This window comes from Asterias rubens, chromosome 21 (assembly GCF_902459465.1).
Source record: "Asterias rubens chromosome 21, eAstRub1.3, whole genome shotgun sequence".
Taxonomy (NCBI): domain Eukaryota; kingdom Metazoa; phylum Echinodermata; class Asteroidea; order Forcipulatida; family Asteriidae; genus Asterias; species Asterias rubens.
In genome coordinates, this window is record NC_047082.1 from 8735220 (window position 1) to 8760642 (window position 25423).

A 25423-nucleotide genomic window follows, 5' to 3' on the forward strand; every position below is an offset into this window, starting at 1 on the left:
ACCCTAACCCAGCCTCAGCCCAACCCAAAACTTTTATCTGAATTCAGACTTTTTATGTCTGCATGATGAAGAAAATTTGATGTTATTTTCTCCAGATTTAAATATATCCTGCTATTTAATCTCCTTCTCTAGCGCTTAGGATACTCTTCCTAGAAGCCCCTTGAAATCTATCAATCATAGGGGGGTTATCATGGTTAAATGGTGGCATGGTTGGCGTGGTGGCATGGTTGGCAGGTGCGTAAAGCACTCGCCTCTCACCCTTGTTCGATTCCCGGCCGGGGCCATATTATGTGAGTCGAGTTGGTTCTCTGCTGTGCCACAAGGGTTTTCCAGTCCATCCGGTTATCCTCCCTCGGGAAAAATCAAACACTTTCGATCTTGGCTGTGCTCCGTGGTCATAATGGGTTGATGTGGCTGGCAGCCAGAGGCTCCCTTGCATGCCTGCTTCTCGAACACGTTGTAGCCGCGTCCTTCGCAATTCAGCTCTTAGCTGCGAGTAAGGATGATTAGCCCCCCAAATTAATTATTAATATCAAAAGGCTGAAATGCCATTATTCCAATATACCTCCTAAGATATGGATCCAGTTTTGGACCTTTTTATTCAATCGAAATTCAATCGAAATTGAATGAGCTGTACGTTGAATTGGATGACTTTTTTTTTTTTACAACATTCATTTTGCCTGGAAAAAGAACCAAAGGATTGATCATCAGTCCTAAAATACTCAAAAATGAAAGAACTCAAACAAACTAGTGTTGTTTCAAAAAACACTGACTGTATTTATTCTGAAAAAGGCACATACAATGATTACATGATTTGATCATATAAAAAAAGCCTATTAACATGATATTTGGCCCTTAGAAAAAAATGGGAATTTTTTTATTGTGTACGAATGGTACTAGGCCTATAGGCTTTTTTATAACAACTTTGCAGGTTTTTTTCTGAGGGCCAAAAAACAGAAATCAAACTTTTAAGAAGGAAGAATACCTTGCATGATAACAGAAAAGTTTGGATACATGCTTGTAACAAAACATATGTTTATATATTTTTGGTTTCTAAAAAAAAAAAGATAAGCTGAAGTTTGAACTGATATAAATATTTTTTAACAAATTTTCCTCGCTGAGTAAATACATAATGTGCATGAGAAGAAAAATGTGTTGGATTTTATACGAGCTTTTCAAAGAAACCATCCAATGCAGAAACAAACTGATTATCTAAAACTTAGATAAGTAAACGTGATTTTTACCTAAATTTTGAAAACAGAACAAAAGCTAATTACAACACTGTTTTTGAGAGTATATTTCCATCCTGTCTGTTTCAACCAACCAGCATTAAAAAAAATCCACTTCTGTCGGCAAGTTTAGTTTAAAGAGGGACTTAAATTCGGATTCAGTTTCATTTCTTTACTTTTCTTAATAGACAGAGTCATTGTGACAGTGGAAATTTCTTTTACTCTGACTCCAACTCCAAAGGGAAAGTATACCTTTTAATTTGTACGGTATTTTTTACTATGTTGCCGTTATGCTATTAAGTCAAAACCTCTGTGGGACCAGTCCTATTTGGTATACATTACTCGGTAACCAGTTTCCCTCGAGATTTTTCTGTTCTAAGCAATTCTTTTGCTTTTAAAAACAGCTCAGAGAAGCAGGTATATTTACAATTGGAAAAATGGCATCTAATACTCGAGTCACACTGAAATATCCCAGGTCCTCCCCACTTCATACCAGGGGTGCCCCTCTAACAATCCGAAGGTCCCCCTCCTTGGTCAAAGGTTTTCCCCCTCCTTGGTCAAAGGTTTACCCCCTCCTTGGTCAAAGGTTTCCCCCTCCCTTAGTCCAAGGTTCCCCCTCCTCCCCCAAGGTTTCCCCCTCCTCCCCCAAGGTTCCCCCTCCTCCCCAAGGTTTTCCCCCTCCCTAGTTAAAGGTTTTCCCCCTCCCTAGTCCAAGGTTTCCCCCACCCTAAGATTTTTCCCCTCCCCAACCCGATCATCAAGGTTCATCACGTATTGCTCACTCAGATATTTAGCTGTCCGTTGACTTATAGTGATCATCATCTATCGTTGAGTAAATATGTCCCTCGTTGCTAAGAAACTCGAGTGCTTCTCTGTATAAAAGAAAACAAGAGAAAAGAGAGAAAAAAATGAGGACCACGATACAAGACATACGACTCGAGCTGCCTTCGATAGGCTTGGACTGTCACTGATGTCTCACAAACATTCTTGTCTTTGATGCACTTTTGGAACTCCCTGAAACTGTGACACTTTCAAACTCACTTGGCATGTAGACCGTATTGACTAACCCCTTTGTTGCTATGAAAATCGCCATATTGTAGGGCAAACCGTATGCGCCTCTTAGTGCGTACATCAAAGAAGCACGCAGCGTTCCCGGTTTGATTTCTACGGCACACGCACACGCTCTCAGGCGCCATGTGGTACGGCAGGTCTTTGAATGGTGACGTCATATTCAATACCGTCTATTCAAGAACAGTTTAAAATCCTAAATGTAGTAATGGAGGTTTATCCTCCAGTCCTACTAACCTGATTTTATCTTGAGAAACTCGCTTCATGCTGGACGCTAGGTAGTTGACGCTTACTCCTTGGTCGTCGTTACATTCTGTGATGAGTTTATGAACCTAAACATAAAAAAGAAACCATGATTATCAGCGTGTCATGGTCGAGAGGAGTAGGTCTTATAATTCAAACGCGATCTCACATACCTTGTAGGAAAACACTGTATGTTAAAGCGCCTTGAGCGTCACTGAGAGACGGATATGCACTCCATATAAGAAGACACATATATTATTTACCTGTGATTGTGTGTCGTTAAGTCCATTCGATGGAGCGGCAGAAATGTAACCAGAGGTGCTTCCCATTCCGCCCTTTGCCGGTGTCATACTGCCTCCAAAATCACCGTTCGCCTGCTATGAAACAAACATCGAAACAAACCTTTAGATTTATGATGTCAAAATTGGGTTAGGTCTGGGGCTCAAGTAATTCATTGCTCAATAAGTTTGGTGTGATATTTCAGATGGTTTTGGTTTGAACAAAGACAATTTTAATAGAGTGGGATTCGAACCAACGACCTCTGGATTAACATGCCGGCGCTCTACCAACTGAGCTATCCAGCCCTATGTTGACGATCTCCAGATTTTGTCAATATCTTTGTTCAAGGGTGCCAGTCAGAAGCCATACGACTGTTAACTGCCGTGTAACCAGGGATCACACCTAAATATTTCAGATTCAGATTTTGAACTTCGAAGGGGTTTGTTCTTGTCCGTCTTACCGAGTGTTTCCTCTTAGTCAGAAGCATGTGTGTGTGAACCGTCTCCAGCATGTGTAGTGTCAGATCATTCATGTCTGTGATTGGTTTGATCTTGAACGGTGCGATGCTCCTCTTCCCGCCGAACGTCCGGATGTTTCCAATTACTTTGACGTAGGTGTTCTCACCGAGTACATTCGGCTGAACCTGTTCTTCTGCGTTTTCCTTTGAAGTATAAACAAGAAACATTGTTATCCACTAATATTCGCTCAAATGTAACAAACGACCATGATATTGTGAAGCAATTTTACAGGCTATGTTGTTCCTTAACTGAACCTCGTACTAAGTAAGTTTATATTGCCAGTAATTATAATTTGTATTGCCAGTCATTACCAAAAATAAACCAGACCGATTACTACAGTTTTCTACCCCCTTCCTTCCAATATCACCATTGTACTCACATCACTTTCTACCCATTGTCTGACGTCCAATACGGGACCTGTCCTATCGTCTACTTTGTAAAGTATGTTGGTTGCCGCCATCTCCACACTTCGAATTAGCCCAACGACTGACACCTGTAAGGTCAAGGGTCAAAAGGTAAGGTTCAAGTACACAATGCACAACTGAGAAAATATCAGAGGATAGTCCAGGGCTCAAGTTTCTAGAAAACTGCCTTCGGGAAAACACAGGACAGTAGGATCTCTGGACGCTGGCCAGCGGGTCAAGAACGTTAAAAAATAAGGACACAAAAAACAATGGCCTTTTACCTGATATATCTCCACCTCTCCGATTTTGAAGTGATCATCAATCTGTGTTGCTTGAAGGATTTGTGCGATGGTACAAGGAATGAGATTCTGAACTCTTTTACCCTAAACAAAAGAAAAGTAAAAAAAAAAAAAGTAATAAATAATGACACTGAAACATTTATTGTTTCAGTCACAGTTTCAAATTTTATAGCGCCGTTTCAGAGGAACAAATTTGTGAGGGAAATTAAGTGGGAGGCAGCCATACACAGGCTCGTAAAGTTAGATCTGAAATCTAACAAACCTTTGCAGTAACTCTTTGTATACACATGGCACGGGTTACCTTAGTCTGTAGTGGTAACCAAAATTAGTAGTTGGGTTTGTGCTTTTATAGCTCAGTTAAGTCGCGACTATTTGAGGCACGGCTAGTGGAGTAATAAATTTCACTAGTCGCCCGGGCTTAGACATGGGATAGCTGAAGGTGGAGAGAGCGGGAGGGGGACTCGGGTGTCAAGTAAAAGCCATGTATGTACCTTAGTTCCTCCGCCAGTAGATGGTGAACTCAACTGTCCTGCATTACCTCCTTGTGATTGATAGTAACCACCGCCCTGACTGCTCTGACCTTGGTCTGAGAAACCACCTGTGTGGGAAGTTTCAAGAAAAAAAAGACTTAGTACAGTCGTCTTCCGCTACCTATACGAACTCGGGCCTTTGTCTTTGCTTTGCTTTGCGACGAGTGAATTGTGTTCTGCTGCTGACTGAGTGCTGTCAAGTCCACCGCGGAACTTGGAAGATGTCATTGTCACCCTGTCACCTGTACGGCATGTTCTAATGATGGCGTAGCCGTATTTATTATTTAGAGTTTGCTAAACTTAAGTAAAGCCTAAGGAAAGATCATTGGGGCGTAGTCATGCCTCATGGTAGTGAGAACAAAAAATATGGGGAGACAGCTCCGTTTATTAGTATTACTAGTAGAATCAAATGTATGTAGACAGTAGGTAGTGTCCACCGAAAGGAGGCCGTTATTTAGGGCTAGCACAGCAGCACACAGGCACATCCATGACTGACACACTGACAGTGACACAGGCCTCAGCACAGCCATGACGACAGCAGATAATCATTTCAATTTTCATTCAAATATCAAACAAGATTTTGCACACACAAAAAACACCAAAAAAACACACACAGAAGTTTAGCAACCCAGCATGCTTCAATTAAACAAAGCATACTTCAGAAAACAAACAACGACCCTACCATGATCACAAACAGTGACGATAATGACATTTCAATGGTACTGTCTGACTGACATTTCAATTAAAAACAATACCCTCTATTGTCCGGAAATTGGCCCACTTAACAAAACGTTGTTTGAAAACACCATAAAGTTCCCACATGTTTTTCTCCAATTAAAAATAGTGATTTATCCACCGAATAGATAATATGCATACAAAATTACCTCCTTGGTTGTTCCACATTTTCTTCTCAGATTTCTCTAGAACAATGGATGATAAAGATGAATTTTAACGTAAGCCTTTCCACGATCTCTACGGACACAACGCAGTTTGAGTTCGCGGGGTTCAGCAATATGGCGCGCCATGTCCGGACCAATCATCCAATCACAGCCCCCGTTAGAAGAGCTCTTTGAAATTTGCATATTTAGAACGGACACTTACTGCTGAAAATGTACTAAAACACAAACATTTTGCAATTCAAAATCACACAAAATAATGAGGTTAGTTATATCAGTCCATAAGATCAATAATTTATTCCAAAGCTTTTAATATGAAAGTTGACAAAAGTTGAAAACGGTCGGCTTATTAACCCCATCCATCCCACATCAACTACACGTAGACAATGTTTTTAAGGCACGACACATTTTTTTTAATATAATCGCGATCGGAATGAGGTCAAGGCTCACACATCATAAACAAAGTTAAAAATTCATTTTTACTTCCAACCAGTTCTAGTAAGCATTGCCAGTATCTGAACAGAGTTCCTCACAGCTTTTGCAACTGCCAAGAGGTAAGTTAAAAGTACGATTACTGCCGTAAAAACGAGAAATAATGAGCTATGTAACTAGCTAGGTCCGCAGGATTGTTTTGGTAAATCGTGCGATGTAAACAAGTGCACGTGCTGAATGCGTGACCGAATTTCTATTATGGATCTAACTGGCGCCGTTAGTTTGTGCACAGAGAACACGTAATCCATGGGCGGGCCGGGTAATCAACGACTGAAGAAACCAGAAAGGGAAGGTTGGGCTCGCTTTACGGCCCCATGCGTTAAATCATTTTCCGTATTTTTACACACACCAGGATTGAACTAAAATATAATTGCTATTGTCTTTGTGGATAACTTTCCGTATGGCGCCACCACTTTTTCACTCATTTTTACAAAAAGATCATTGAGGTAAATAATATACTATATTATTTCATATCGGATGAAAAAGTGGTGGCGCCATACGGAAACTTTTCCAAGAGTTTTTGTTGGAATGGGTAAAATGTTATATTCATCTACATTAATAATATAACAGGACTTCCCATTTTTCAATATTTTAATATTTTTTTATGTCAATGACAATAGATTTTAAAAACGTTTTTGTGTAGCCTTCTGTTTATCATAATTTCAACGCCTGGTTTCAAATCTGTATATTTTATCTTTTTCAGTTTTACTTGTTTGTCTGCCTACACTACCCTGTTTTTAAATTGTTTTAATTGTACAATATATTCCAAGTTGAATTTAATTTAATTCAATTTAATTTTGATTTATTTGTAATTGTATTGTACAGTAGTAACAAAATGTACCATACGTACTGACAATTTTTTTACAATTTTTATTGCAGAATTTTACTTGATTTTTGCATTTACTCCCAAGTTTTTGATTGAACTATGGACCATAGACCATGTAGTAGGTGCATAGAGTAGGGAGTCTCCACCCTTGCTCTATAGGCATGAACTGATGGAGGAATGGTTGAAGATAAGGTCTGCCTGTGACTGTGAACTTCTTGAATCCCTTAAATTTCTCATGAGTTCTTTGTTTTTCAAGAATAAGTGGATCTATATAATGTGAATTTTGTTAGTGTTTTTATTTCAATTGAAATAATTTGTTTACGTTGACCATTATTTTAAGCTGTTTCCGAAAATGAAACTTGCCCTCAAGGCAATAGGCCTATTATTATAAGCAAACATCTGTCAACCATCCGTTTAAGGTACCAGCAACTTTTCATTTATAAAATGGAGGGATTATTTACAAAGTCAAGTTTTTTTAGAATCCAGCCAGCAGCCTTCCTTTTTCTGAAGCTTGTTTTTCCTCACCAAAAAGTATTTCCACTGCTTGTGTTTTAAAACCAGTATCCTATAAGGGGTTTGTGTGAGTTGTCATTTTAAATGTCAACTTAACTCACACTAAAAACAGGTGTGCTACCATTTTAGTAATTGAGATAATGACTACTGAGAGGGTGGAAGTGTGAGGCCATTCAGTTTGTTTTTACTCTAAGCCCTTTTGGTTGAAAGACACTGCTCTAGTAGAATTTTAAAGGCCGTGGGTTTAAATCCCACCCGAGTAATATGCCTGTGATTTTTTCATAGAACTCTGTAAAGAACCGAGTTTACAGTGCTGTCACACAAGGGTAAAACCAAATTTAATATTCTTTATCCCCGATGTAAATTTCCATCCATTAACTCTTTTTCTTGTAACTTTAAACCACCCATAGTCTATTATTAAGGACCAGCCATGCATGAACTGCGTGTTCCAAAACAGATGGTTTCCTTTCTGTATCCTAGCTTTGTTGACGCAACTGCCAATGTTGTAAAACCAATTTACGTTTTTCTTTTTTCTATTGTTATCTGATATATGGCATATAAGATTTGTGTCAAATCTATTACCAAAAGCTCTCCAGATAATTTGTATTCCACAATTTTTCTGAAGTTCTCAAAAAGACAAAAAAAATCATTTTATAAGTTTAATAAAAAATAAATTTAAAAAAAATTAATTTTTTTTTAAAGGGTACAAATAATATTCTATGATCCTTTGTGGTGCAGAAAGTGTGGTGTCATTGGTCGAAAAAACCCAAAAATACACTGTTTTCAATCAATGCATTTTAACTTGAAGAACAAATAAAATTGTGATTAAAATTGTTTAAAATTTGACGAAATTACTTTAAAAGGTGGAAGAGCTTATTTGGGAAGCTTGATCTCTTTCCTGTTGATTTTGAATTGACTAATTTTTTCTCACTAAAAATGAACAGCCAAAAACCTAATTGCAATACAATGTAGTGTATTGGTAACAGTTAATGGATTTCATCATTATTATTACTCTAATAAATCAGTTTATACGTTGAATGCCATAGGATCAACACAGTTATTCAAATTCATTCAATCATTCATTCATGACGTCTGTTGGATGTCATTTGTTCAAAACCTTGGGGCTCCTTGCCTCACTGCCAAGATGATGCAACCCTACTCTGAGGCCTAAACTCTACCTGAACTGGAACAGTCAAACATAGAATGTTAAAAAAATGCGCCCCCAGTGTCAGGTTGAGACAGGCAGTAATTATTAATGTATACAGCTGACATTTATAAATGGCAAGACTTTGTGTGTGGTGCTGCTGCTGATGTAGAAACTAGTAGCAAAAGATGATGCAATCTTGTTTTTGTTGGCCAGTGTGTGTGTTTATGCATGGTTTATGCAAACCAAGGACTTTATAAATTGAACAAAGACATGAAGGTCATTCTTGGGGGTGTGTGTATGGGTGATGAAATGGGGGGGGGGGGTTACTGGTAGGCAACCATACTTAACTTACATTCTAGTATTAGAAGAAACAAACGTAATCGCAATAATTTATTCAAATAAAGGCGTAATTATAATCTGGTGTCAGTCGGAAGCAATTCAAGTGCCATATAACCAGAAAACCAGAGTAAAATTTGACATACATGTAGATAAACAAATTTAATATTTATTATTTATTATTTCTGGACACAATGTATTTGGGCGGGTCTTTTATTTTAATCGCAACCTAATAAAGTGACCTACATTATACATTCAGTGTTGACCAAAACATAGCAATGCTGGCCTTGACATCATTTCAGTTACGCTCGAAAGTCTAATTCTTATTATTAGATCAAGCTTGCGAGGCCGTGCTCACGAACGTCTACGTCAACCAGTATGCTGGTGTGTCCTTACTCTATGGTGTAATCAACCTAGACACTGCCCAGCAGGTTTCTGGGTCGAGTATGACGTAAAACTAAAAGCATAGATGAACGGCTGATTCAAGTTCAGCTACAAACCTTGGAGCTGTGCAGTACAAACAAAACACCCACGTTCATTCTCAGAAAGAAGGCCTAGCCAGTTTGTTTACATCCATAGGATGGGAGAAGTGTAATTGCTTCGGTTTGGATTTGAGCTTGTTGGAGATTATTTGGCAGTTGTAAGTTTTTGTTTCTCCAGATGTATAGCATATCTATAGGAGAAGTGTAGGAAGAGAGTTGGCTTAGATTACGATTTGAGCTAACTTAAAAGTTGTTTAATATTTCACTCACTGTTAATGTTTTTTGTGTCGTCATTTAACCTTTGAGAAAGACTCTGCTAGATGTCGAAACGTCAGACCATTAACTATTTTTGGCATTTATACATCAGTCCTTGTGGTTGGTAAGTTGTTTGTAACAGCTAATTCTATTTTCTCATTTACATAGGTAGATAACATTTATCAAGCGGATATCTCAAGTTCATCAATCTGCCATCATGAGTGCCAGAGTGCTCAGTATGCGCTCCTTTGTCGCCCTCATGGGCCCTGCGAGACGACACATCCACCATCAGAGCGACTCATCCGGTATCCAACTCAGCGAGACGGCCAACAGTCGTTACATGGATGAGCGAAGGAACACCGCCCACGCCAACGAGTTTGTACCCATCGAGGTCTTTAACGAGCAGGTTGAACGACTGAACCTGAAGGAGTTGAACGGAGGCAACCTCTATCTCGAGAAGGATCAAGAATCTGGAATAGCTACAATTACTATTAGTAATCCGTCAAGTGCCAATGCTATCACAGGTACGGTTAATTTGCATCTCTCAAGTATGATAGTCTGATTTCTAATAATGTCTTGCCCTTAGAAAAATCAGAAAAACTGTGATCAAATTGTATATCGCAAGTTTTGATCATAGCTGTTTATATTTGTCCGATTTAGGAAGTATGATGGTTGAGCTATCCGACATGGTAGCAGAGTTAGAGAAATGGCACAAAGGCAAAGCCCTGATACTGTACGGTGACCCAGAAGGCAAGCATTTCTGCGCCGGTGCCGATTTGAAAACAGCCCAAGCCCTCAGCAACCCGCAGGCCGGCGTGATGATGTGTCTCTACATGCAGAACATCCTCTCTAGGCTTCAGCGACTCCCGTTAATCAGTGCAGCTGCAGTCAGCGGTAATGCCATCGGTGGAGGTGCCGAGATCACCACGGCCTGCGACTTCCGCCTCATGACGCCGTCGTCCAAGATTCAGTTCATCCACACCAAGATGGGGTTGTCACCTGGGTGGGGCGGTGGCACCAGACTGGTGAATCTCATCGGTCCACAGAAAGCTCTGAGATTAATGGCGGGTGCTGAGGTCGTGAACGCAGAGGAAGCTGTCAGACTGAATCTCGTGGACGATGTGATACCGGGAGGGGACATCTTGAAACAAGCAACTACCTGGTTGGATAAGTACATCTCAGAACCAGTGGAGGTGGTTCAATCCATTAAGACTGTGGTTACAGCGGCTTCACAATTACCTCAAGATCAGGCGTTATCCAAGGAGAAAGATGTCTTCGGTGGTTTATGGAGAGGTCCGGCAAATAATGCAGCTCTTGCAAAATCACTCTCCAAAAAATGAAGAAATATTTAGTGTACATAAGTGAGATTTTATTGGGGTGCTTTTTTTCTCTGTTTAGACTTTTATTTAAATGGGCATGATGTTCATCTTACCTTAAGCCCAGTTCATACTTTTGCGAATGCAGTGCGAAGCAAAATTAAAAAAATTACATGACTCGCAAGAACTGAGCATGCACAGCTCGACTGTAGCAAGTTATTTGTTGGGAACTTGTGACATTGATGTTTGCTTCGCATCCGCATTCATTAAAGCGTAAAATATCATGCCAGTTTGAAAGATTAATAATAGTAAGAGGATTGTACAGTTAGTCCTGTGGTAGATAAGCGTTTAATTGTATTGAACAAATTTATAATCTAGACAACTTGACTAGTCCAGTTCTCTTGATTATACAAATTTCACTAATATATTTACCTGGATGACGGAGAATATTCATAAATGTAAGCTTTGAATTCTGATTAAAATTATCATAACACCTTAACCAGCATCTGAAAATAATATGAAGAGTTTCTGAAATCAATCATTGTTTGTTGTCACAGGTGCAATTATAAGCTAAGCAGTTTCTGTGAAATGAGAACTATTTCTTTATGCTTACTAAAAACAGAATCAAGCAAGTCAGAAGAATTAACTGTACCAATAGAACTAAATAAGATGATATCTTTGAATTGTTTATGAAAAGAAGGATAATTTGCCAACAATTCTTTTTGAATAAGGGGAAGCCATTGTCGAGTCAATGGCAAAGGGCAAGTGCTGCATTTTGGAAGCTCCTTTCACATCTTTGCCCTTCTTTTGTTTTCGGTCACTTTCCTTTTTATGCCATCAGGCTTGTATACTTTGTGTTTGAAAGGGCAAGGGCACCAATGCATTTTCTCCGTGCTCAAGGGCACCCTTTGAGGACATTGTAAGTTTCTACTGGAGCATATGTCAAGGGCACCAAGGCAACGACCAGTGGGCATTGATGCATTCACCTTCGTTGTCTCCGTGAAGTATTTGGCCTGCGCCATATTTCATCATAGTTCATTTACTATTAGTTAATGATAAAAACAAATTGTGCTTTGATATTGAAGTTTTTTAATTGAATCGGTGACAATGATCAGCTGAAAATGAAATATGAAAGCAATGTGTTTAAAACTACTGAAAATTTGGTTTTGATTTGAAATGATAACACAACTGGGTTTTTTCTTCTTTTTCTGCTTTTACACATAAAGTGATATCTTACGTCAAATTTAACGAATTTGTCGACTAATTTTGCATTGCAAAATATTTAAACTGAACTTGGTTATTCCACACTAAATGCTAAGTAGCAATATGATGATTTTGAAACAGCTACTGAAGCATGTAGCATTTTGCTGAGCTGTATAACGGAATTCATTTGTTTGGCATTGAAGACCAATGTTTAGATCTAGGTTTCTATAGGCTTGGCGATTGGTGTCTCTTATTGCAAACAATGTTGGTAAATATTTGTGTTGGAGTGCCTATCACCTATATTGTGAATATGTAAATACTCTAATAATTAGTGGAGACAAATTAAATGTTGAAGAAAAGAGAATGACAGTGTGTGTAATGTAACTTAACTTAACTTAACTTGAATGCATTTATAAAGCGCTTTAACACTGTTTCAAAGCGCTGATGTATTCTTGAAAATGCAAAATGGAAGATTAAAAATGTGACAAACAAAATGTATTAACTTTGTAAGAAGTGCATGGTCGGCAGACAAAAAAAAGTACTTTAATAGCTGTGTGCGCCATGTTTTTTATATAGGTTTCATTCTCATTATTTTGTAAATGTGCTGCAAGTATACAAATAAAATAAAAAGTTCATGTCTGGTAAATAAATAGACAAATAAACAGTACTGACTGCCAAATTTAAGTATTCATAAACGAATCCTTGCTACAAAGCCTACGGTTTCTTCCTCATTTTCAAAATGAATGAGCTTTTGAACTGAAATGGTGGCACTGGGCGGTCCGAGGTCTTAAGCAGTTTTATACAAAGCCTTCTGCGTTTTCTCACCCCACAGTATAGCTGTCACTAACAGTCTTTCGAAATTTAATGCACATTGTTAACATATACAAGCATTATAACACTATGTCGTGACGTAATGACACATTAATGTACAAGGCCATGCGGTGCACTCAGTTCACTTTGGGTGCCCTTACTTTGATCATGGAGGAATATTCCTCCATGCTTTGATTATGATATAACATGATCCTTCAGATAAATTTTGCCAGACGAATTACGTCAGATAAGCCTTTATATTTCGAAGAATTCCGGCGAGAAAGGCTGAGCCGGTATGAGCCGGTTGTCGTAAGGCCATTATATCGTCGTGTGCCCGGCAAAAGGGCGTAAGGCCTTACGCCCTTTTGCCGGGAACATAAAGTAGTTCGTCCCAGTAACAAAAGGACGTAAGCAACAAAATGGCTCCTGACATGAAAAATATGTCATTTTTGTTTGTTCTTTTGCTAGAATTACCCTGAAGACATGTTTCCCCATTCCCCATGCAGAATTTAACCTTTCTAGAATGACTTTTGCATGGCAACAAATTTACCAAACTTTCCCGCTCATAATTCTTGAAACACAAATTTTAACATAAATTGCTTACGTCCTTCTGCCGGGAACTTTCCCTTACGTCCTTTTGCCGGGCACACGACGATATGTAAATTTATGGTTATCCTCGTCAACCATCGAGGTAGGGCAACCTTGTCTCGGAAAAACTTTTTTTTTTTTTTTACATACGCATTCATTCGTGTCTATTGTGTACTTTTATTAACATTAACGCTTGAATAACAGGAATTTAATTCAACGTATAATGGAAATAGAAATTGAAAACAAGCAAGTACTGTCGGTCGAAATTGTATAAAATTAAAATTACTATCAATCAAATTTGTCCACATTGCTGGTGATCCTAGACTATAGTCCTCTGTATGTTTGCCCGAAGTGTGACCTCATGATGTGCAGATCAGGTGGTGACCAGATTTAACCAGAATTTAACAATCGCATTACATGGGCGTTTTCATGATCTAACGCTTGAGTTAGAACACGATGTGTATTTTACTAACGGGTGGCTCTATTTATTTATGGGCTTAACTCTCCAGCATAGACAAATCTTTTGTGCATCGTTTTATGATGGAAGTTATGAAGGAGATTGTAATGAACATAACGGCATCAGTAACCCATACCAGGAACACATTCGGGCAAAGCGACAGCAACAAGCGAATAACCAGTCTCTTGCAGACCAACAAAGCATAGTGATCGAAACGTCGAGTTGTGACCGATTGCAACCACTTCTTTCCAGAACCACTAGATATAGAGAGAATAATATAGAGAGAAAGTCTTGTGTCAGCAACTGCCAAGTTCTAATCGCTTCAGTTCAAGGTAAATTTTTACTTCTGCCTAAATTTAGCGATATTTTTTTTGCATAACCTTTTAGGCAAGTTTTCTACGTGTTGTTTCTCAAAATGCATTTTACTATCCAAATCTGCTGTTCTTCTTACCACATACCTTTTTATCCATTCATTTCAGGGTCATACAAACCCTCTAAATATTTTTATTTTTTTTTTTTACGCAGAAAGGAACAACTAGTGAAACCAACAAAGATGTCCGATGATTTACAAGGAAAGATACTCACAGGTAAGCAATTGAAAAGGTCTACAACTACTCACATGTCCAGTTATTAGAATCGATACTTGACACGACAATAATATTGAGCGAAGTTCTAAAGAGAACTAAATAATCATCAATACCTTATTCATAAAAGGAGGGGTAGGCCTACACCGTACCACAATATCCAACGCAACCATTCATTTTACAAGACTCATTTGTGCTCCTTTTTTCCGCTTAGTTTGTGGACCGATCGAACCACATGAGTTAGGATGCACCATGAGCCATGAGCACCTGTACGCAGACTTCACGTGTTTCTACGAGAAGCCGAAGACACCAGATGGACACAGGATGGCTGCATTTCCCATCACCACAGTGAACAATCTACACTGGCTTAACCAAAATCCGTAAGATTCCTCTTTTTAACCACGAAGAAAAGTCCATTATTTATAGCCATTCATATCAACCGTCATGTTGTGCTTGGGCCCATCATGATTTCTAAGAGAGATAATTAACTGTAAATGTTTCTCTAAATCTGCTAAGCAGAATGATGAGCAGCCTAGAACACCAGACAAAATTGTACACTGGTGGCATGGTTGCCTGGTAACCTTTTGGTTTATTAATGTTCTGCTCTATCATTGTTGTGTTTCTATTTATACCTCCCTGGTGCAAGCATGCATCTCTCGTGAATCGGCGTTTTGGAGATGTTAAATTTGTAAAGAGTAGAGAAGTTTGCTCTTACCCTGGGAAACCATCTGACTCAATGATGAACCCAGAATGGATTACATTTCATTGCCTGTTGACACAAGCTGATTGCATTGTTCGAAGTTGTCAGGACCGTTAAACTTAAACCGACCTCCATGATTAGGGACCTAACAAAAATAACCATAGACTTTGACCCGCGGTGTTGTAACAAACCACTATCGAAGTCTTATAATAGCGCACGTATCTACCAAACAAGGTACTCAAGGCACTTGTGACGTCATTATGGCCACGTGCCGATTCTAGGCAACTTCGGCTACAGCTATATCCAGCGCGTCTGCCAGTGTTGAAAGAAACTTAAGCCAAGGAAGAGAGACTAATTAAAAACAAAACAAAAATGCTTAATTTTCACCAGGTACAGCAAGTTGGAGAATATGAAGCTGGATGACGACGACGCCATTATAGAAGAGCTTCATTATTTGAAAGAAAATGGCTGCCAATCGGTGGTGGAGTTAACGATTCACGGGTTGGACCGAAACGTCGGGAAACTCATTGAATATTCAGAAGCTACTGATTTGCATATCGTCTCAGGGACAGGTGAGGTTTATCAATGGCATTGTCTTTAAAGGCACTGGACACTATGGTTACTCGAAATAATTGCCAGCATAAAAACGTATTTGGTATAGAGCATAACACATTGTGAGAAACGGCTCTCTAACTTTTTTTTTTCTTTTCTTTTTGTAGAGGTGATTTCTCTCTCAAATAACAAAACACTTCAGGCCTCAAGCATCTGTAACTGTGCAACAAAAGTATTTTTTTTTTTTTTTGGTCAACTTCGATGACCAAAATAAATATCTGAATGTATTGGCTAACTGTTTTTTCTTTCTTTCTAAGGTTACTACACAGCAGACACGCATCCACCAGAGCTAGACAGAATGACGCAGGAGGATGTGGAGTTGATGTTTACTTCTGAAATACTTGAAGGGGCAGATGGGAGCGCTGGACGGTGCGGGGTCCTCGGAGAGCTCGGGTGCTCCTGGCCCATTGAAGGTTGGTGCAAATGAGCGCGAGCAAAAAGATATTCACAGATCAGAGAAAACAAGCAATTTGCATTATTATAGGGTGCGTTCGTTTAGCTTCCCTGGGTCGACCCCGGTGTGTGGCGTGTTTTTTTCCAGGACAAACGTGTGCAGATAATAACCCACGTTCGTCCTGGAAAAAAAACCGCCACACACCGGGGTCGACCCAGGGAAGCTAAACGAACTCACCCAGTATTAAATATATATTTACATTATTAATGTCCTTCACTTCAATTCAATTCAATGAAACAATATCCGTACTCACATTGACGACAGACTGAAAATTTTTGACAATTATTAATATTAAAACAAAAGCAAAGAGTAAACATGACCTGTGAAGGTAAAAAATCAGCCGGGACTATAGTATTTATTATTAAACGCAGTGGACACTATTGGTAATTGTCAAAGATCAGTCTTCTCACTTGGTGTATCTCAACATATACATGAAATAACAAACCTGTGAAAATTTGAGCTCAATCGGTCGTCGAAGTTGAGAGATAATAATGAAAGAAGAAAAAATCTTGTCACACGAAGTTGTGTGCTTTTAGATGGTTGATTTCGAGACCCCAAATTCTAAACTTGAGGTTTCGAAATCAAATTCGTGGAAAAATACTTCTCTCTCGAAAACTATGTCTCTTCAGAGGGAGCAGTTTCTCACAATGTTTTATACCATCAACCTCTCCCCATTAATCATTACAAGTAAAGTTTTATGTTAATAATTATTTTGAGTAATTACCAATAGTGTCCATGGACTGCCTTTAAGTTTACCACCGCGGAATGTGTTCTAATGTATCAACTCAACGTTTCGACTAGCTTGCTCTAGCCAGCGTCAGGAGACAAGTTGTACTTATTGTCTTTCCAATTCCCTTGCAGCTAATGAAAAGAAAGTTCTTCGGGCCGCGGCTAACGTCCACTCTGAGCTTGGGTGTCCCCTCACTATTCATCCAGCAATGAATGCAAATGGACCGGATGAGGCAGTGAGGGTCTTACAAGAAGCTGGAGCAAAGATGGAGAACGTTGTCATGGATCATCTTGATGGTAACCATACAGGGCAACAAATCACTATACTGATGCAATAGTATGGCTCGATCGACCCTCAGTTAAAACTCAGATTTTAGTGAACGAAAAATGTGGGGTTTTTTTTCGAAGCACATCACATTGATGAACAAAATGGGTTACCAGTCAAAAAAATGTTTCGTTTTTTTCTTTTCTTTACAATTAAATAATTCATGATAATACTCTTTCAAAATATCCACAACACTAAATCTAATTTTTCTTTGTCTTTCAACAAAGTGGGTTATCTTTCACGGGAGGAAGTCTTGGAATTTGCAAGGCATGGCACCTATCTAGAATTTGACTTCTTCGGTTCCGAGAAGGGCAACTGCCAGTTTGCCGAGGATGTGGACTTCTTAAATGATGCCCAGAGGATCCAGACCATAAGACACCTTGTACAAGAAGGATTTGAAGACAGGATTCTCCTCTCTCACGATCTGCACGCCAAGCATCAAATGGTAAATTTAAAGATGATGTTTTAAATGTTTATATCAAAATATTAAACAAATCAATTTTTAATGGAAGTTACGAATCACTCTAAAAAAATTACTGGCAATAAAAACTTACTTGTTTGAAGCACACCGCTTTCTGAAACTACGTTTGGGAGCCGTTTCTCTTAATGTTTCATACTATCAACAGCAGCTCTCCAGTGCTCGTTACCCTGTAAGTCTTTATTTTCTTCAGTACTGAGAAGTCTTCGTACAATCCGATAAAATCTACTCCGAATAAAAATAGCAAAACTCTACCTGGCAAGTATGATACACAATTAATACCTCACCATGCAATGCTAAGTTTTTATGATGAGAATTATTGTTAGTAATAAGTGTCCAGTATATATTCTCAACGACTCTTTCCTTTATTCTTGCAGATGAAGTACGGTGGATTTGGCTTATCACACATCATGCTTTATGTCCTTCCAAAGATGGAGACCAGAGGTTTATCAAAAGACGTCATCAAGAAATTCGTTGAGACGAATCCACAGACGTGGTTGACATTCACAAAATAAACATGATTTTATGAGCAGAGCTGCGCCTCAGCTTTTTGAACTCAAATTGGTCGTCGAAATTGCGATGTAATAATGGAAAAAAAACATAATACCCTTGTCACACGATTGCGGGTTCCCTCTCCCCTATAGGGTTTCTGTCTGCCAGGAGGAACTTTAGACTGAATAAAGTAATGAGTTATATTTTTTATTATTTTATCATCATTTGTTTGTCTCTGTGTGTGACACTTGTTATAAATAATTCCTAATAAGTCTAGATTTGTTAACGGGTTTGCAAGCGCTTTCATCATGGAGAAACTGAAGTGAGCAAAATAATGACTATTATACTTTTAAAGAAGTTTCGGTAGGCCCACGATCGGAACAAAATGAGTTTTCAAACAACTCCACTCCCCTCACCATCCAACATCGGTGGAGAAACAGTTATCTTGCACGCCAAGGCTTTCACAAAGTTATTCTGGTCTCACCAAAGATCATAATCAAGTGTTGGGTCACATAACCAGGGGAGGGGGGGGGGGGGCTTGATGCACAATTTGAATAATTCTGCTCGGTCATCTGGCCCTGCTTACCAAAGAATGGGCGCTAACTTGATGTGTGCAAGCGGAGAATGGTGATCAAGCGCAGGTCGGTGGAAGAGGCAACCCATGAAGTAGACCCAGTAACTGGGGTGCTGCTTGTACTCCTTTTTTCGAACATTTTCGCTCGACGACCAAGAATGTCAACATTTCGAAAAAAAAGAGTACAACGCCCCAGTTACTGACCAGAGGAAGATTTCTTCCTCCCTGGTCTACCCATGAAGTTGGGCCCTGATTGTGCGGGCTTCCGACGGTCCATGTGCCTTATTTGCCCAGCTCCCTCTCTAACCCGTTAAAAAACTTTCAATTAAACAAACATAGGCCTATCATAATTTTTGCAATTTTTGTTGAAACCAAAGTCATCACTCCTAGTGCCTTTTATTATGCTAAAATCTAACGCCGTTCTCGTATAAGCCAAAACAAAACAAAATAGAACTGCAGTTACCACAGGAAAAAAAATGTGCATCCACTCGAAAGAACTCCCGAGGAACTTAAACCAAGAAAATAATGGAAATGTTGAAGGAAATCCCCAAATCATCCTAATGAAATTGTGAACCTCTGACCATGGAGGTAGACTGAGCAATCTATTCCTCAATGGTCGATATTCAGACTCTGAAATCCACCTGCAAAAAAAGAATGGGACACTTTGGGCCTGCTAATCCTGCTCACCCTCTTGCAATCTTAAATCCTATAATAAACGGTTTTGTTTTGAGGCAAATCAAAGGCAAACTAGTGGAATTGCAAAACAGATGGCTCTCATGCCCTTTTTTTATTGTGCATAAAATATAAAAGCGCACTGATTGACAATAGCGCCCTCTGTTGTCGGTTGGATTCAATCTTGGAAAAGCAAGAAAAAGATGAAGGGAAACAGCTAGGCGTAGGCGTGAGAGAGGATCTTCTCTAAACAAACAAATAACGGTAATTTTGTTTATATCTTTAATTATGTGAAATTATTTTTGAATAAATGCATACTGGATGAAACATACTTGGCCCATAGTTGTGTTATTACATTTTGAAAGTATACAGAAGGGCTGAAATTAAAAACATTACAAAATTCTGACGACGAGCCAACTCGACATATGCAATTTCATCATATAATATGCATGGGTAGACGGTTAATTGGGTCAACTCGGTCCAAAATGAACTCGGTCCGAAAAATTTAATAAATTGGAGCCTCATAAATTGAGGGGAAAAGTTTATAGGAACTTTCCTTAATGGCGCCACCACTTTTCACTCATTTTTAGGCCCTATGGTATGCTATCTCATTGATTGAGGTAATTAGACTTTTTATTTAGTCTTTTTTTTATTAATCGAAAATGTTGACAAATATTTTAATATTATTGTCAAAATTTTGAAAAAAGGAATCTAGTCTAGCACCCGCCCCAGTCACTGGGTCTAGTGGCGCCATAGGCCTATACAGAAACTTTTCCAGTTTCTGTATGGCGCCATCACTTTTTCATTCAATTTCAATATTAAGTTTTAAATAGTTTAACAAATTATCCTCAGTATACCTCAATGAGATATTCCCTTTTTGTAAAAATGAGTGAAAAAGTGGTGGCGCCATACAGAAAGTTATATCCGGGAGACCGTACTACTTTTTTTTCAAAATGTGTAGTAATCAATCTTACTTGCTTTCTAGTAGTGTTTTACATCCAGGCTTGAATTACGTGTGGACAAGCGCGAGTGGAATACGGAAAAATATAGCGCTTCTGCGTCCCATATCCAACGAGGCCGAATCTGCCAGTCTCACTTGCAACGTGCAAAGTTTAGCGTTATTTCACGTGCACAAAGTTTAGAATGTAATTTTTTCACTGTCCGTATACGGAGCGTGACAAAATAACATTTCACTATACGCACTGTGTAATAGAAACAGAGGAATTAGGATATAAAACAGAGGTCGTAGCATGTTTTTATCCCCCTAGTAGTTCGAGCTGCTGATCGGTGGATTAGCGCGTACTGGAAGATAAAATAATAAAAAATACTAACAACAGTACAAATTGTACAGACAAGTAATACTGGATTTGTTTTCTTTCTCAACAGACAAAATTGTTGTAAACATGCAGCAGAATTGATTGACCAATTGAATCTCATTAAACCGTGTAACCATGGCAGCTACTTGGAGCAAGAAACAGAAAGCATTTCTACTCCTCCTGGCGGTGTTTCTTATGTTGACAATTGTTGGCCGGTTGTCGTACTCAAAGCAATTTCATGGATTGCTGTGTGCAGCAAGAACCTTTCATCATTTCGTCACTAGCGACACAAATGGGCCAGTTATACCCAATGAGAACGAGGACGGAGTAACTTTCTGGACGGAAAATGGCAAGCCGAAGAAAAGCATGCCCAGGAAAATTAGTGGTGCGAAAGCAGAAAATATACAGCGGCAAATCAAAATGAAAAAGGCATCGAAACCCCCTAAACCATCAAAAGAGATACGCATAGAGCTTGCCACCGGTGGAAAAGCGCAAAGACTACCACAGGCGATCATTATAGGCGTCCGGAAATGCGGTACGAGAGCGCTCTTAGAAATGCTTGAGACCCATCCACAGATTGCAGCATGTGGACCCGAAGTCCACTTCTTCGACAAAAACTATAAGAAAGGTCTGCAATGGTATCAAAACCAGATGAAGCCGTCAACTCCTGACCAAATCACCATCGAGAAAACTCCTGGCTACATTATTGCGCCAGAAGTTCCTGAGCTGGTTTACAAAATGAACAAAAACACTAAATTACTTGTGATCGTCCGAGAGCCAACAACTCGTGTTATTTCAGACTATACTCAACTGAAAGAGAAATCCACTTCATGGCTGAGTAAGGCAACATTTGAGAGTGCTGTACTTGACGGCAATCAAATAAGATCCTCTTATAAAGCAGTACAGATCAGCATTTACGTTAAGCATGTCCTGAACTGGCTAAAGTATTTCCCGCTAAGTCAAATGCACTTCGTAGACGGAGATAAACTAATAAGCAACCCGCTTCCAGAGTTGAAAGCGGTGGAGAAGTTTCTCGGAATGAGAGATGTCATCTCATCGGACATGATATACTTCAATGCCACGCGTGGTTTCTACTGCATGGCTTCCGAGTTTAACACTAAATGTTTGAACTCCAATAAGGGGCGGGAGCATCCTTACGTCTCCCCTGAACTTATGAAGAAGCTTCAGGATTATTTCCGGCCTTACAATGAAAAGTTTTTCAAGACAATTAATCAGCGTTTTGACTGGCCTTAGAATGACCAATTAGAGCAAGTTTGAGTGTGCATCATGGTGAACTAAAGTAGGCCAGCAGCCGATTTCACAAAACTTTACGCAACTGCGTATGTCCACTTGCGCAACGTTTATGGCGCAAAGGTTCCGAAGTGGACTTGCGCAGTGGTGTTTTGTGAAATTGGTTGCTGATACTTGAGGCGATTGCCTCCATGCCCCCTGGTCATTGCTTTGGTGCCCTTGAAATACTCCAGAAATTTACAATTTTCCTCATATGGTGCCCTTTACTAAGGAGAAATGCCTTGGTGCCCTTTCTTAAAAGCATACAGGCCTGTTAATGGTTGACTATTTTGACTCAAACGCAGGCTAATGTTCAATGTTAATCTGTGGACATTTGTGTTTGTGTCGTACTAATAGTATCCAAACTCTTTACTACCCTAAAAGACAGACAAGATAATCTTGGAACTCGTATATATTCTTAGTGCAATTATCATTCAAATTAAAACAGTTAAATACTTTTTCTCAGGAATTTTTTTCCCATTTTGATTCTGGTCTTGCTAGATCATTTCTGATCCAGCAAACCTTTTTTCACAAAATAAATGACCTCTTTCTCTAAAATTAAAAATTTAAAACCTTCAAGTGGGTTGTTTCTAACAATAGAGAGGTTTCGCAAGCGTGCGGCAGCAGATACAGATACGGATATGATAACCGTATCCGTTCACGCCAGCCGCGTGTTGGATTTTGTTTCGCAAACTATAGTGATGAGTGCGCTCGCATTCATCCTGAGTGTTTTTTCCCGACAAGCATGACCTATACAGACCCGTGTTATATACACTGCATTTTAGCATTGTTTTGCTTTTAACCAACAATTTTCTATCTATATCAAGCACAGTACCAGTGAAATCAATTTCGTGGGAAATGTGTTTGGTCCAGGACAAAAAGACAACTTAAAGTCGGCAAAACAGTATACGTTTTTATATGACGTGTATGAGCTCATGTATCCGTTGCTAACGTGTGTGCAAAATACGATGGTAGCGGATACGCGTCATGTGAACACACAAACTGTCGACGTATCGGTTTCTGTATGTGTATCGGTACACTTGCGAAACCTCTCTATTGTTTTATAATCGGGTGAGGTTTGCGGTAGCACCATGTGTAATCATCTTTTGACGGTTTCTGTATGTGTATCCGTACACTTGCGAAACCTCTCTATTGTTTTATAATCGGGTGAGGTTTGCGGTAGCACCATGTGTAATCATCGTTTGACGGTTTCTGTATGTGTATCCGTACACTTGCGAAACCTCTCTATTGTTTTATAATTGGGTGAGGTTTGCGGTAGCACCATGTGTAATCATCTTTTGACAAATATTGATTCCGAGTAGAACCAGTGTTTGCCATGTTTTATAACATCAACAACTCTCAAGTAGTCTTCACTAAGTTTACTTTTTATAGTCATTATTTTTTGCAGTAATTACCAAAGGTACACATGTACCCTCACTCAAAGGTTAATACTTTTGTAGTTTAGTTTCTTCTTTTTTAGTTTTGTACTAATACAAAGTCAATAGAGTTAGACTAATGACTCATTCTCTAAAAAGTGACAATTGGTAAAGCCGGTTGTTCTGTACAGTAATAGACTCAAGCCAGGTGTATACTTCCTGCGATTGCGAATGCGAAGCGACATAATCAGTACGGGCTCCCTTTCCCTTTGTGACGCAACCAAATTCGGATCGCATGAAGCATTAGCAGGAAGTATGAACCAGGCTTTAAGGTCTAGTTATTTTTAACATCAGGTGGGTCTTTCCTAAACTTGGAGGTTGTTTTTCCTCAAAGATTTGTGGAATTATAACAATTATGTTGAGTTTATACCTTTCAATCTGATCCCAGTCTTATTTTCTGTTATTACAGCACAAAAGTGCAAACATGCACCTTAAAGACTCTGGACACTATTGGTAGTTGTCAAAAACTAGTCTTCACAGATGGTGTATCTCAACATATGCATAAAACAATAAACCTGTTAAAAACTTGAGCTCAATCGGTCATCGAAGTTGTGAGATATTAATGAAAGAAAAATCATCCTAGCTGCACCATGGTCACACGAATTCGTGTGCTTTCAGATGCTTGATGTGAGACTTCAAATTCCAAATCTGAGGTCTCGAAATCAAATTCTTGGAAAATTACTTTTTTCTTGAAAACTAAGTCACTTCAGAGGGAGCTGTTTCTCACAATGTTTTATACTATCAACCTCTCCCCGTTACTAGTAACCAAGAAAGGTATTATGATAATAATTATTTTGAGTAATTACCACTAGTGTGCACTGCCGTTAAGAAAATCCACGATATGGTTATTGTAAATAATGGCGGTTTTGTTTATTAACACTCTGAAATAACTGATGTTTATTTTTTTACAATTGTTGATGTTGAATGGTCCATTATTTATGTTGTAGAGAGGAAAATCAATGTCCAAGCTTGAAAGTAAAAAAACATCAACGTTCTGACCCAAGATGGTTCTCTTTATCATTGCAAATGCTATTTGCTATCAAATGCCAGCAAAAATCTAGTCTTGGTGCAAGCAATCTTAAATTGCTACACATGTCGCGACTATTCCACCAATAGAGGGTGTTTCTGTTAGTCCCTATCCCGACATAGACCTTTTCGTAAATACCGGGGTGCGCGCGTAAAGCTTGAAATTAGGTGCATTGTGGTCCAGCTGGTATCCAAATTTGATCCATATCAATCCCACAATGCACCTCATTCAACAGTCTGCGCTTGCGCATTGGTATTTGCGATAAGGTCTATGAATGTGCTGTGGTGATCTGGATGATTTCTTACAGCGCCCGCTGACGTTCGATAGCAATGTGCGCGACGAGAAGTGGATCGAAATCGCGATAGTTGAGTAGTAATAGCTGATAATTATAAGCTTAACGCAATGAATGCTTGCACACATATTATGCCGGTATTTAATGTAAATTGATTGGATAGACTGTAAGAGGGTTAACTGTGGACTGTAGATGCATTTACTTAATATGAGGACACATGCTAACAAAGTTAATTACCAAAACCAAAGTGGATGACATTGATTGACCTGCCAGTAGGAGGGTCCACTGTGGACTCTAGATGTATTCACTATTATATGATGACATAATAAATGGAAGTTGACAAAGTTTATCATTCATTCAAATGAGGTGTGGATGATATTGAATGTCGGATAACGGGAGGGTTTAAAAGCAAATAATACAAATGGGCAAATGAGTCTTGAATACGTGGTGAATTTTATTTTCTCCTGTTCACATCTTTATGATACACGTAAAAATCTCAAACCAACCAAACAAAAGTCAATCAAGGATTCATTTAAAAATTAAAATGTTAT

The 25423-nt window shown here is 39.0% G+C and overlaps 4 protein-coding genes across 6 annotated transcripts; 3 read left to right on the forward strand and 1 right to left on the reverse strand.

Annotated features, from left to right (window-relative positions):
* Window positions 1-1956: 1956 nt before the first annotated feature.
* LOC117304626 (replication protein A 32 kDa subunit-B-like) lies at window positions 1957-5603 on the reverse strand. Of its 2 annotated transcripts, none has more exons than XM_033789173.1 (8): window positions 5455-5603; window positions 4532-4638; window positions 4023-4124; window positions 3717-3830; window positions 3280-3480; window positions 2804-2914; window positions 2535-2629; window positions 1957-2101 (listed from the first exon to the last, which is right to left on the reverse strand). In XM_033789173.1, the coding sequence occupies exons 1-8, from the start codon at window positions 5471-5473 to the stop codon at window positions 2020-2022; spliced, it is 831 nt and encodes a 276-aa protein (XP_033645064.1). In that variant the 5' UTR covers window positions 5474-5603; the 3' UTR covers window positions 1957-2019. The 2 variants fall into 2 exon arrangements, with proteins under 2 accessions (XP_033645064.1, XP_033645063.1); XM_033789172.1 differs by having other exon boundaries at window positions 2804-2917; window positions 5455-5602.
* A 294-nt stretch (window positions 5604-5897) lies between these two features.
* LOC117304629 (ethylmalonyl-CoA decarboxylase-like) lies at window positions 5898-12530 on the forward strand. Of its 2 annotated transcripts, none has more exons than XM_033789175.1 (3): window positions 5898-6020; window positions 9686-10041; window positions 10178-12530. In XM_033789175.1, exons 2-3 carry the CDS (start codon window positions 9735-9737, stop codon window positions 10855-10857), a joined length of 987 nt encoding a protein of 328 aa, XP_033645066.1. In that variant the 5' UTR covers window positions 5898-6020; window positions 9686-9734; the 3' UTR covers window positions 10858-12530. The 2 variants fall into 2 exon arrangements, with proteins under 2 accessions (XP_033645066.1, XP_033645067.1); XM_033789176.1 differs by lacking the exon at window positions 5898-6020 and adding an exon at window positions 9195-9420.
* Window positions 12531-13506: 976 nt separating this feature from the next.
* LOC117304628 (phosphotriesterase-related protein-like) lies at window positions 13507-18590 on the forward strand. Its single transcript, XM_033789174.1, has 8 exons — window positions 13507-14223; window positions 14417-14478; window positions 14690-14855; window positions 15566-15747; window positions 16045-16200; window positions 17103-17267; window positions 17523-17740; window positions 18151-18590. The coding sequence occupies exons 2-8, from the start codon at window positions 14445-14447 to the stop codon at window positions 18286-18288; spliced, it is 1059 nt and encodes a 352-aa protein (XP_033645065.1). The 5' UTR covers window positions 13507-14223; window positions 14417-14444; the 3' UTR covers window positions 18289-18590.
* A 242-nt stretch (window positions 18591-18832) lies between these two features.
* LOC117304630 (heparan sulfate glucosamine 3-O-sulfotransferase 1-like) lies at window positions 18833-22298 on the forward strand. Its single transcript, XM_033789178.1, has 2 exons — window positions 18833-19775; window positions 20898-22298. Exon 2 carries the CDS (start codon window positions 20963-20965, stop codon window positions 22079-22081), a length of 1119 nt encoding a protein of 372 aa, XP_033645069.1. The 5' UTR covers window positions 18833-19775; window positions 20898-20962; the 3' UTR covers window positions 22082-22298.
* Window positions 22299-25423: the final 3125 nt, after the last annotated feature.